Source organism: Lutjanus erythropterus, chromosome 7 (assembly GCF_056507025.1).
Source record: "Lutjanus erythropterus isolate fLutEry1 chromosome 7, fLutEry1.hap2, whole genome shotgun sequence".
NCBI lineage: Eukaryota > Metazoa > Chordata > Actinopteri > Lutjaniformes > Lutjanidae > Lutjanus > Lutjanus erythropterus.
In genome coordinates this window covers 22334311-22347873 of record NC_139323.1, presented here as the reverse complement: position 1 = coordinate 22347873, position 13563 = coordinate 22334311, and the positions used below count along the sequence as shown (strand labels likewise).

The 13563-nt window shown below is 41.3% G+C and overlaps 1 protein-coding gene across 1 annotated transcript in view; it reads right to left on the bottom strand.

Moving 5' to 3' along the window:
* ptprsa (protein tyrosine phosphatase receptor type Sa) overlaps positions 1 to 13563 on the bottom strand; it is a 309811-nt gene that overhangs the window by 143959 nt on the left and 152289 nt on the right. The window contains 2 exon segments of the mRNA XM_084723307.1: positions 8901 to 9042; positions 13391 to 13536. Of these exon segments, the coding sequence (XP_084579433.1) occupies positions 8901 to 9042; positions 13391 to 13536 (288 nt within the window).

The window sequence follows — 13563 nt, the reverse complement described above, 5'->3', positions numbered from 1 at the left end:
TTTTTATGAGAGAAGAGTTTTTGTGTTTTTCTTTCACTTTAACAACCATATATTTGTAAGAAAATGTAAAATGTAGTTTTAAGAGGTTACAAAAACCCAAGGGGTCATGAAAGAACCCGAGGGGAGTATTTCATAAACCCAAATGTGTATTTGTGCTGGTTGCTTGTTAGATATGTACAGGGAATACTGATGAAATGAATAGCAAGGAGGAGAATTTTCTCTACTTTCCCCCTCTTCTCATCATCTCTCTTTTCTCAAACTGTCTCTTCCTCTCTGTCTTAGCCTGGGCTCAGACTTTTAAAACCCACCCCAATTTTGAAATCGGATTGCATCACGTACGCGAGGAGAAATCTCACATTTTCTTAACACTGATTGCAAACATACGCCCACTAAAAGCTGAGAAGATCAGAACAGTTCATAACATAACCTTACATAGTGAGAGCCTAACCTTATTCAACCTCCGTCTCCCTTTATGGTACATCCTCACCTAAAAATTGCTCATTATAGCTAAGTATTTTAAAGCAGACTTTAATACATGTTTCTCAGTACAGCAAAAGCATTTTAATGCTTAAGTAAAATATTTATTATAAATACTGTATATTTTATGTTTCAGCTGTTTTTTTCGAAGATTGACTTGATATATGGCACAGACTAAAGGGCTACACATTATCACACAACCCACTGAACTTCACAGAAAGAAGACTGGCAGAGGCAGAAAGAGGAAGAAGAAGTGTGCAAGACAGAGACAGAGAGGAGACAGCCTAGAACATAATGATAGAGACACTGTGTGAGACAGACAGAAAGAGGTAGAAGGAGAACAGAAAAAGGACATCTCTGAAAAGCACGTTGCCTGGATAGCAGCATATGCCGCTCAAAACCTGTATGCACCTGTCAGCATTAACGTGGCCTTCACAGATGCGACAGTTAGCCATGATGCCATCGTCACTAACAAACCCTCATACCATCATAGATGCTGGCTTTAGAAGTAAATACAGGTTACAATCTGGGTGGCCCCGCAGGTCATGACCGCCACAATTTCTGAAAACAATCTAAAATGTGGACTCGTCTGGCTGCCGCACACTTTTCCACTCTGCGTCAGTCCATCTCCAAACGGCTGCGCTTTCTCTATCACACACACAACCCAGTGAAATATACAGAAAGAAGACTTGTAAAGACAGAAAGAGGGAGACGAAGTGTGCAGGAGAGCGATAGAAAGGAGACAGCCTGGAACATAATGTGAGAGAGAGACAGAAAAAGGTAGATGGAGAACAGAAAGCAAAGGTGAAGATTGGAAATAGAAAGTCTTGAGGCTTGGCCTGGAGCCACGACTGGTTGAAAGGTTGATTGGTCTCCGTCCCTTTAACTTTCACTCTTTCCCTCTTGCTGCCGCTCACATTTTTCTCCCCATCTCATCATTGCACCTCTGTCTGCCTTAGCCAATTTCACAACTCTTCTCCCATACAAAGATACCTACTGTAGAATTCACTGGGCTTGATCTGTTCACCGACTGCATGTATCAGCATCCAGAATCCCATTAAAATTCACCATTACCTGCTCCTTCACAAGACAGCGGCCAATTAGCAGACAGCCTGATCAAACAGTAGGTACGCTACACCCTAGTCCCCCCTGAGTAATAGTGGGTGCACTCCTGAACCTGACCGGGAATGACCTGCTCTGAGCCAGATGGGCGGGGTTTCCAGTCTTTTCAAAAGTAGCGTGTGCAGTGTGTGCTGACCTGAATCCACGTGCAGTACGAAAACAAAATGCCAGTTGTACAAACAACATAATAAACACTGCAAACTGGTAAACACCTGTTAACATGGTTTGACATGGCTGAATCCAAACAGAAATGGTATTTTCTCTTGGCCAAAGTCAAAGTCTGGTCATCCATAACAGGACGCTTTCACCAGAGAAAAAAAAGAAGAGGACGGGGTAACGTGGTGGGGTGAGGTTAGGACACTGGTGGGATAGCCTACATTTACACAAGCATCAAATACAAGTACCTTGAATTAGTACTTCTACTTTTCTTGCATAATTACATTTTATGTATCTTTATACTTCTACTCCACTACATCTCAGAGGCAAATATGGTACATTTTATGCCACTACATTTGTACCTGTACTTGTTACTTTTCAGATTGCAATTGTTCATACCTTTTCTGTCCAGAGATGCAACAAACTGATGATCTCATAGAGTATGACACAACTACCCAACAGTTGCGACCTTAAGGACGTATTCTGACACTATCAGGCAATGCAGCAATAAGTTGCAAGGATATGTGGCGGCGTGCGGGGGTGTTAATTTGTGCTCAGTGTTCCCTCACCTCATTAAGTCTCTCATGACCACAGCTACACACTCTAACAAAATGGATGCAAACCTCTCCTTGATATTACTATTTTGCAGCATAAACTGCTAGCAAGAAAAGGATGTCGAAGGTAGGCACATGAAATAAACCAAGCGAGGACACAACCAGGAGACTATCATCATTTGGTCTGTGAACTCTGCCTGATCACTGATTTATATGATTGGCCACCGCAGCATGACATCGGGTCGTGTTTCTCCAAAAGTTGACTCCATTTCAAATTTTCTGCCGCTGGGAGCTGCATTTCTTTTCTGCACCCCTTACACTCCCACCACCGCAGTCTAAAGGGACTGTTCCCATTCAAATGAATGAGATGCCCGGTGTATTCATTGCAAAGCCTGACTCTGTCTGAATGTGCCCTAAACAGCTGCAATAGTAAATTGCATCATACACATTAATTCATCAACAATAATAATAATAATCCAAAATACCATATATTAGTAAGACACTGACATAATTAATCAATTCTGCTGATTTGAATACAGGACTTTTACTTGTAACTGGGTATTTTTACCCAGTGGTATTGCTACTTGATATTTGAATTGTACCACTTGGTTAGGAGTGGTTGGAGGTGAAAAAAAAGACTAAAAATACATAAATAAAATCAGTGCAGTGGATAAAAACCAGGCCTGCAACTTGGCATACACAGAGAGAACGCTAGATGATTGGAAAGTTTTGGAAGAGAGTAAGAGAGTGATGAGAGACGTAGAAGGGTAAGTTTGATTGGTTCCACCTGGTTGGGAGTGGTAAAAGAAAATAAGCAGGATGTGAGCGTGACTCTGTGTGTGTGTCCACACGCACGTGCACAGCGGCAAATGAAGGTCATGACTAGGTCTGGTATGTTGCACTCATATAAAGCCAGACCTGAGAGCTGAACTGTGTGTATCTGTGTGTGTATCAGAGGTGAGTCTCTGGTGCCCGCTGGTTCAAACAGCCCAGAGCATACTTGAATACTTCACAAGAAAAACTGTAGCTCCATGGCTTCACCACTGAGGTTTAACTCAACCAACATGATTATTTCTGCCTCGAGAGCATCTCTGCCAAGCTGTGATCTGAACGGTGGGTTTTCCAAACAGACACATCATATTTACAGCTTCTTCAACATGAAAAAAACCCCTGAATATCAGACCAAATCTCATCAATCACAGTTGTTGCTCCTCGGGATGCCTCAAGGGAGAATCTATTTGCAACAGTAATCACAGGGCTAAAGACTGCAGCAGTGTAAAATACAAGCACACAAAGCAGGATAACTCCCCATGATCTCCTCACAACAGCATGAGCTGACAATATCCCAGTGGCAACTTTGCCTTCCTTGACACTGCAAAACACTTGCCTGAGAAAAACAGGCAAATCCTAAAAAACAGAGACAAAAAAAAAAAAAAAAATCCCAGACCAAGCTGCACGTTGTGTCAGATCTCAAGAGTGTGCTTCATACGCTTGTCTGTCCCTCTCCAAGGACTCCCAGAGGACTGCGTGCAAGTCTTAGTACAGCCAGATGGCCCCCATCTTAGGTATTCAGCTGAGGCAGTGGAGCAACAGCCAAGGAGGTGTCACAGTCGATGCTAAACGCACCCTGCCATTGCCACCAACATGCACATACGCACAAACGCAGACACAACAGACGAGAAGGTGGGGTTGTGTCATTGTCACCGCACAGTATGAAAAAGAACATGAGGATGGGGGTTAAGTTTAGAATCTGTGTCATTTTGTCTGAATAGATGTCTGCTCCTGCCACAAGTATTTGCATGCTTCAGAATGTCTATATGCTGTTTTTGTAGATGTGAGTTAGTGTGCGTATAAGTATGTGTTGGGAGTGGCTATGCGTGTGTATCTTTGTTGCATATCTTTACTAGTGCAGACAGGAATTGAAGTGTCTGTGGTGAATATGTCTGTCGTTAATTTCCTTCAAATTCCAAACAGAGCCCACATGCTGTCATGGTAGATGAGTTCATGCCAGGGCTGAAAACAACTGTGCTACTGTGTGTGCTGAACAGTGACTATGTCACATATTTATACTATTTCACACCTAAATCAGTGCATATGTGCAGTTTCTTTTTAAAATACAGCTAAAACTGATTAAAAAAAAGGCAATGGAGCCTTTTTCCATTACCAGTAGACGAGGGTGTCTCTCTGTTTTTTGTATTTTTTTTTTCCTATTGTGCGCTGGAAAGCCAAGACTCAATTCATGTCTGAGAGGAAGCCATTTATAAAAGTCTGTCTGTTCAGTTCTCAGTACTTTTGTAGCTTCTAACTGAACCTCCGTTGTTTTAAGTTTAGTTTCTCTCATGCGTCGCTGTTTATGCTTTTAGGCATCAACTTTATTTTACTGTTTCATGTTCACCTTCAGCTGTGTAGGAGTTACAGCTGCAATGATTAGCAAAATTAATCAATTAGTTGATTGAAAGAAAAGTGCTTGCCAACTATTTTGATAATTGATTAATTATTTCAGTCATTTATGGAGAAAAAATGTCAACCATCTGCTGGATCAACCTTCTTAAATATAACGATTTGTTGTTATTTTTTAAGAAAAAAAAGTCAGAATTCTCTGATTAGAGCTTCTTACGTGTGAATATTTTCTGGTTTCTTTACTCCTCATCATCAGGTTGTGGGCAAAACAACACATTTAAGGATTTTGTCTTGGGCTTTGGGAGATACTGATTAACATTTTCACCATTGTATAGACTAGATAACTAATTGTTAGTTGCAGCCCTAAACTAACTTTCAGACCACAGAGATTCAGTTAGAAGCCACAGCTGAACTGAGAGCTGAACACACATTTTTAAAAACTTCTTTCTCTCCGCTCTCCCACACAAATGAGTTGAGTCTTTGCTTTCCAATGCACATCAGAAAAAAAAAAAACAGGAAGGCACACTCTATTTGCAATGGGAAAAAGGTTAAACACCTATTCTGGCCGGTTTAGACATGTTTGAAAAACCTGCTTCTATGTCGTCATTTTGGTGTAAAAACACTATGTGTGCTGAAAAGTGTGCCCGTTGATGTGGACTGGTGCTGGTGTGAGTGAAGAATGTGTCATGTTCTTCCTAAAACTATTCATGTGTTCAATGAGTTTCATGAGAGTTTGTATCCATGGCTACACTGCTGTGTAAGCCACGCATGTTCCTTTCAGTGTATGTTATTCTGTTTGTTCATGGGAGCTTGTGTGCATGCAGCTGTGTTTTCTTGCAAATGTGTGCCACGGCTTTCTGGCCAAGTCACCCATCGTGGCGACCCATTTTCTGCCTCTCCAGATCCCAGACCACAACCCTTCTGATTACTGTGGATGTGTCTCTTGTGCCTTGTCCCATATCCCATAATCCTTTGCCCCTGTTCCAAGAACCCGTGTTCGCCTATTGTCCTCCTCACCTGTTCTACATTGCCAATAGTCCACAACGCCCCCCGTCGTCTCCCTTCATCTTTAGCCAGCTCTTCTCCATTTTTTTCCCCATTTGTTCCCTTAGCTTGCTCCACTTCCACCTCTACTTGCATTCTCTCCCAACATTCACCCTCACTCTTCTTAACAATCCATTTTCACTTCACCCTGAAAACCTCTCTCCATCTTCACATTTCTGTATTTCCTGGAAATTACATTACATCTTTCTTCTCTCGTATTCTCCATTTTCCTCCCTATATCTTTTCGTGTCTCCTGATGGGTTAATGTAGGGGGCCCCGACCTCATTAAAGACGGAAAACAGAGCGGACGTACTGCTCTCCTTCTCTGCCACTCATCTTGCACCTTCACCCCCCATCATCACACTCTCATCCTTCCTTCAGTGCCGGGTCTTGCCTGGGCAGGAGAGCCGCTGTCTTCCTCTGGGCTCTAGAGGAAATCTCATCGAGTTGAATTGCAATAACTTTTCATTTTCCTTCTGCTCCTGTGGACTGCCCTGGGTCTGCCCTGTGCTTTTTTCTCACAACTACACACACTGACGTGCACGTGCCTGGGCTTGTAGTTTAAAATTTGGTGTGTTGGTTTCTTGTTCTCAGTTTCTTGGTCACAATCAGCCTACTGTTTGTTTGTAAAGGACTTACCAGACTTGATTTTCACAACACTCCATAAATAAATTGCATTCAGACAATAAATAACACATGTGGTCTTTTAAGAACAGCCAAGACAGTCATTTTGCTGAATAAAAAAAATACAATGCTGCTGGTACTTGACTTTTCCTAAAAGTATATTTTCACCAGAAAGGGGCAGTCTTTCCAGTTTTCTTCAACTTTAATCTTCCTTCGATGCACCTGTCATACATTCAGGTGTGCAGACATCTTTTTTGAAAAGTTAAACCTCCTAAAATGTAAGTTTAAAGTTAACACTGGACCACAATTTAAATTAGAATTTAAAGGTTTGATGCAACAGAACTGAATGTATTCTACTGTTCAAAAAATGCAGAATAACTTAATATAATTGTTTAGAACATGAAACAAATGAAACATGTTTCCTATTTGGTCCTTCAATACTGTATAAATGCTTCACACAAGGTCCCACAAGGTGTTTTGGATTCAAGAGGAAATGCAGGCGCTACCCTGTAAATGAAGCTGAGCAACCGTTGTGTGTCCATCAGTGGCAAAAGTCCTGAAGTACAGGACCAAGCTGCTCCCTGCTCCATTCATGTAATTTCAAAGCATTTCAAAATGTATCAAGTTTTGAAGGGCACCTGAGGCACTCACCCCCTCACAGCACCAAACAACATGCTTCCAGGGTGGGGGGTTTGTTGCTAACAATAACTAACCCAGGATGCTGGGCCAGGCTTCCAATCCCTGGTCCAACAACCCTCCCCACACACACACACACACACACACACACACTCCCCACCCCACCTCACTGCCTGTGGATCTGACAGCCAGGAAGGCCTAGCTCGTGTGCTGCCAGCCAGCCAGCAATAGCTCAGCTTCATCCAGCCCTGGAAACATGGCAGATGGCGGCAGGAGAGAACAGAAGAGAAGACATTGTGTGTGTGCGTGTGTGTGTGTGTCTGTGTGTGTGTGAGGCAGACAGAGACAGGTAGAATGAGAGAAGAAAGCGGGAGTGTGTGACCACATGCTTGCTTGTCTATGATGCCGTCCTCTGTGACCTCTAAGTTCGAGCTAAACAAATGGTGTAATATCTTTGCAAAAACTAAACTAGCACCTATAGGAGTCGATCAATAAAGGGCCACAAAGTTCAGCCGTCACTGATTTCATCTACACATCTCACACTATTTTGTTATTTTACTCCAGTTTATGTGTGAGTGTGTGTCTCCAGACACATCTGTCAGCCGCTGTGCCCTGAATGTGTGTGGGTGACCAATCAATCTTTTTCATTCAGGGATCCTATGGGTTTTCATCCCGGCCAAATAGAGGTTCAGCTCTTACATGAATGGACAGTTGATTAGTTCCATCAGTTTGATGAATCCTTGATAAACAGTCGTCATGCTGTCCGTCTCCTATAAGCCAACATGAGTCTATTTTATGCTGTGAAGTGCGTCTGCACAAAAGCTCGAAGAAATAATCCTCCACATTTTCACGTAATAACAATTTGGCTTCTCTAGTGATGATTCATGTAACACTACTGATTTAACTTACATAACAAAATCCTTATTTATTTTCCTTTTTCTGTTCGTTACATATATCTGCTGCTGTGAGAGTGAAATTTATCCACAGGGATAAATAAAGAGCCGTCTACCTACCAGCCTAAATTAAAGCTTTTACATCACACAGGAAGATATTCTTTGTATGCTTCTGATGATCTAATAATCACATTGAATAAACGCTTATTTTATTAAAGGGACAGTCTATGGTTGAACTTGGTGGTTTCCCCAAGCCCTCTTCTCCTCAGACTTCTGACCATAACTCTGTCAGTTATCAACGTAAAGCTAAACCTCTTATACTGAAAATAAAAGCCCACTGCTCTGAAAAAAACACACTCTGGAGTTTGAGTTCAATGACTGCCGGACCCCATTAAAAAATTGCTTGATTGAACTGTTTTATACATCTACTCCTTCTAAAAGATTATTAATGATTTCTTACGACACTAACTCATTTGCCGAACATTTGGCATTAATTTAATTCTTTTTTAGTTATGGACTGGAATAGAAATTTCAAAGGAGGACCTCATGGCTGCATGATTATTGTCAGAGAAGCGATTATTTTAACTTTGCATGTTTCCTTGATCTCTGATGATATATCATGGCCATTTTATGGTTTATGGTATGGTCAGTGTATTAAAGATTTCTCCTTTCAGTAAAATCATGTTTGAAATTTGGATAAAAGGATAAAATGATCCTACGGAAGACAAAATCATTGTGTCAAATCCAGAATGACCCAGCTGAACAGCTTTTATAACTACAGCTTAAATGGCTTTCAGTACCAGACACATAATAGAGCACTATCTACAGAAAGTCCAAGCAAAAAGACTTCAAGCCCTCACTCACTGTCAAGTGCAGCACAAAAACTCCAAGGCAAGATGTCATCATAAAAAACCCGAGGAGCTCACAGATGTCCACTTTAATGATTTATTTTGTAGTTATCCCTTTGCACGCTGCTTCACAATGCGGGACTCACCTCGGATGATGGACAGCTTGGCATTGACTGTGATCTCGCCCTCAGTGTTCTCAGCAACACATTCATAGATGTTCTCATCACGTGGCGCTCGGAGAGGCTGGATTCTGAGTACGGCGCCGGCACCCTCGTCAAACTCAATGGTCTGTAGAGCAGAGAGTAAATAATAAGGTCAAGTTATATTGATGTGGGATTCAGCAACAGCGCCAGTTTTGAACTTGAGCGCAGGTGAGTTTTAGCATGGAGCACCAGAGCAAACAGGTTTTGTGGAGATACAAGGGTGAGTTTGGTGTCAGTTTGATATTTAACAGAATAGTTCAAATTATTTGAATTGACTTATTGATAGTCAGTGTATTATCTAACATAGATGCCAGCCAGCACAACCCTGGTTTGGAGAAGCTGAGAGGAGCAAAAGCATAGACGACAGGGTGGCAAGAATTATTTTAGAGAGTTATAAAGATGTCCAAGTCAGAAACATTTTAAGTGTAAGCTATATTTAAACTATTTTCACCACAACACTTTGCCATCAGACATACTTTTCTGACAGGAAACCGCTATTATATAAACCAAATATCACTCTCTCTCCAAACTCCACAGGCAAAACCAGTAAATTTCCTTGCAGAAAACAAGAGTTACTGGTCTACCGTTGCCTGAATTGGTTCATTTGTTTGTGTTATTGAGTGACTTCAGTGACTCTGAGCTACCCTTTTAAAACACTGATGTTACACAATAACACACAAATTACTGATCTTCCCTGTGGAGTCTTGCAGGTTTGGAGAGTGTGATATTTGGCTTACATAACTGCTTTTTTCCCATCAGAAAACACCGTCTGACAGCAAAGTAAAGCACTGAAAACATAAATATTTATCGAGCACTTCAACTGATATTGATTTTTTTTAGGTGGACTTTTTTTTTAAAGTGGCTAAAATGCCTTATACAGCAGTATATTATTTTGCTTCCTACACCAGAACCCCTGCTCCCACCAACTGGGATCTGGGCATCTACTTTAGCTAATACACTGACTATCAATATGTACCTTATACAACCCCACCTCAAATAATCTGAACTATCCCTTTAAGTGTAGGTGAGTATTAGAGCAAACAATTTTCTTGGAGAAACGAGGGTGATTTTGGTGTCAGTGTTTTATATGTAACAAGTAAGTCAGTCTTTCAAAATGTATCTCAAACTTTACCCAAAACCAAAGACCTGTGAAAGTGAGTTACAACAAGATAGCCTTGTTTGAAAAGGTTTCATGTTTCTCCTCTTTTATAGCCTTTGGACCTCATAAATACAGAACTATAAGGAAACACACCCTCGCTATCTCTCTCTGCACACACACACACATCCCAAGCCCCATATCTGTGTGTGATGTGCTTGTTTTTCCATGTTTTCATCTCATTGTTTTTATCTGTAATTATGCCCTTTGTTCTCTGTGCAGCCCTTTGTTTTGAACCCTGTTGAAAGCGCATCTTAAAAACAAAATCCGACTACACTCAGAATGCAACATGTGCTGAGAATACTGAGCAGAAAAAAGCTGTAGTTAGAATAAAAACTCACTTACAAAATGACTGCATTTAAGCAGAGCTATATAAACATTAACACCCTTTGTGTTTGAATTATCAAGATATTCTTTATGCGTTATTCACAGTTAATACATAATGTAATTTATACTGAAGCTGTTTATGTACATTCAGTTTTCAGATGCACCTAGCCAGGCATTTAGCCAGTCTTTTCCTTCAGAGCATCACACCAATAGAATAGAATAGAATAAAGTCTCCATCATACCATTCATTTAAGGTTAACTGTAAGAAATGGCTTTCTGAGAAGTAACATCAACACGTATGTTTTTTCTACCCCCACATATTGTATAATTTTTATTATTCTAAGGTGCTTATCAAGATCTAGCAAAGGGAGAACCAGTGAAACTAGCCACTGGTCTGTTTACATTCTTTTGAATGTTGATTATTGTACATTGTCCCCATTCAAATAAATAAATATCATTCAAGTATATATAACACAAACATGACAAAGAGCAGTATTAGTATGACCAAAACACACAAACACAGCTCTCCACAGAGGAGTTAGAATAATTATATTGCTTAAGTGCTGATTTTTCAGACCTTACTTGGACTACTAGGAACAATATAGAGCATCTGAAATAACCTGGATTTGCTGAAAACTTAAATGAACGACAAGGCATGTTCATATTTTGTTGATTATGGAGGCCCCTGTGGACAAAAGTGGTAGTGTTTCCACTGTAGTAGCCTAGTAAAAAGAAGCAGGAGGAGATACTTTTTAAGATAATTTTATTTTTCGACATGATATTTTGTTACATACTACTCACTGTAACTTGGGCTGGGAAAACGCAAGCACCAGCTCATTTCGTCTGAAGGAGAATTCAACCCAGTGGCAGAAACCCGAACAACTACATTGAACAGCTATACTGAAATAGTCAGTGGTCTTGCAGATGGTCACATTAACTTATGTAGGTCGTACAGAGGCATCAGTAGTAAATTCAGACTGTTTCATCACCAGATAAAGAACTCCTTGTAGTACCTTTAAGGTTTTTACCTTTAATTTAACCACTCAATCAAATCCATTTTAATAATGTCCTCATTACAAACAGTAGAACTACTCACATAGCGACCTCTTAAATATGTCTTTATTTTAAAATGTGATGCCAGCGGGGGTAGCTGACAGGAGGAAGAGGTTTTGACTTATAGAAGTTGGCCCCTGGCCAACATCTGAAAAGCCACAGGTTTGATCTCCCTGAAAACCACATCAACAGACAAGACATTCATCCTGCGGCAAGAAGCAGAACCTTAAGACTTAGGTCAATGACTAGAATTTAAATGGTGGCATTTCTGAACCAATTACTCTATGCTTTTAATATAGATGGTCATTTTCAGTCATTTTCCAAGCTAATCGCTTTTGGATGGGTGAAGTGGTAGAGCCTGCCTGTCAGTCTCGCAGCAAACCTACTCTTCCAATATCTTATTGCTCCTCAGAGGAGCTTACACCATCTCAACGAAGGTTTCAGTGCAGAGATCTCTGAGCAAAGCATGACTTTGAGACATAAGTACAAGTCCTCAGCAGCCCTGCTGCTCCACTGCTGCACATCTCAGGGCTGAGCTGCTAATTAGGCTAAAAACACTGCAGAGCACGGCATCGTGATCGATATCAAAGCAGCTGTCTAGAGGGTAAAACAGAAAAAAAATCATAACTACTTCAAAAACCCTTTACAAATTTTTTATTTCATACTAAACGGAGGAAGTGAAGCGTCCGTTCTGGCGGGCTCCTTCACGCCCTTGGCTTTGTTTCCCACTTAGCATGCAGAAGAAGAGAACGTACAAACACGACTTGTCTTTTTATTTTGTCCTCCGTTGAGATGCTGCTTCTCCCCCTGTTGATGTTGTTGTCATTTTTTTAGCTTTTTAGCCCCCTCCCCTGTGGTTCTCTTCATGCTGCAGCATGTGAATGTCTATCTCTGTGCACTGCCGCCGTTGTTAACGAAAGCAACTTTTTAATTAAGAGACACTGAGCATCAATCAAGACTTTTAGAGACGCCATCTGGGACGCCTGCCGAGCACTGAACAACAAACATCATGAATAACGTGGAGACAGACACATTCACACAGCCAGGGCTGTATGCAAGAAGAGAAAAAAAAACAGCTCTGGAAACGAGAATGTGACAACGGCAGAGTCAGTCAAGTGCAAAGAGGACAGAGCGGGAGGACTGGGAGAGCTCTGCATCGCATTACTGGGTAACTGTAGCTAATGGTCGACCCATGCACTGCTCAGAGGTTAAAGAAGCAAGTCCATGAAAACATCGGGAGTCGTTGTCCAGAACTATTTGTGCAAACTGTGGGTGAAGAAAGCAAATGAAAAAACCCTTTTCAAAAAGACTGTGTGGGGACCCAATTGGAAAAGAAGACTGTGTTTGTAACATGAAAGTGGTGCTGGGCAGTGTTGAAAAAGGCTAAAAAAGAGCGGAATGTGGGGGTTTTATGATTTAACTGCTAAACGGTAAATGTCAAAATATGGATCAGAAGGGGCCAATCACAACTGTTTCAGGTCCCATGTGAAACCAAAACATCATTAAAATTTGCAAGACATGTAACGTTACCTGCATTGCATGATTTTCATCATATGATTCTGGTCTTGCAAGTTTCTTTACTGATGTCACATGATGTACATAAAATACTTCATGTCACCCCCAACATGTTCTTACAATGGCACCTATCTTAGTAGTTTTTGTGCCTAAACCTACCCAAACTGTGACCACTTCACAGTGTTGAACAAGTGTTGAAAAGCACACTAGTGCAACAGTATGAAACCCCAAAGGGCGGTGACAAACCGTTGGTATCTGACATGTTTATAACACCCCTTGGACATCGAAAATGAACCACATACAGTCCAGTGAAGTAGTACAGTACAGTAACAATAAAGTTGCCCTCCTCACCTGTAGGGTGCAGAAGTGCTCACTGACTCACCTCTATACGCTGGGAGTTGACCTTTTTGCCTTTCTTGTTCCAGCTAACCTTTGGCTTGGGGTCGCCCGTCGCCTGGCACACAAAGGAGACCACGCCCCCTGAGACGCCAATCTGGTCGACGGGAACTTTAGTGAACCGTGGTGGTGCTAGGGAGCGAGGAAGACAAGGGAAGA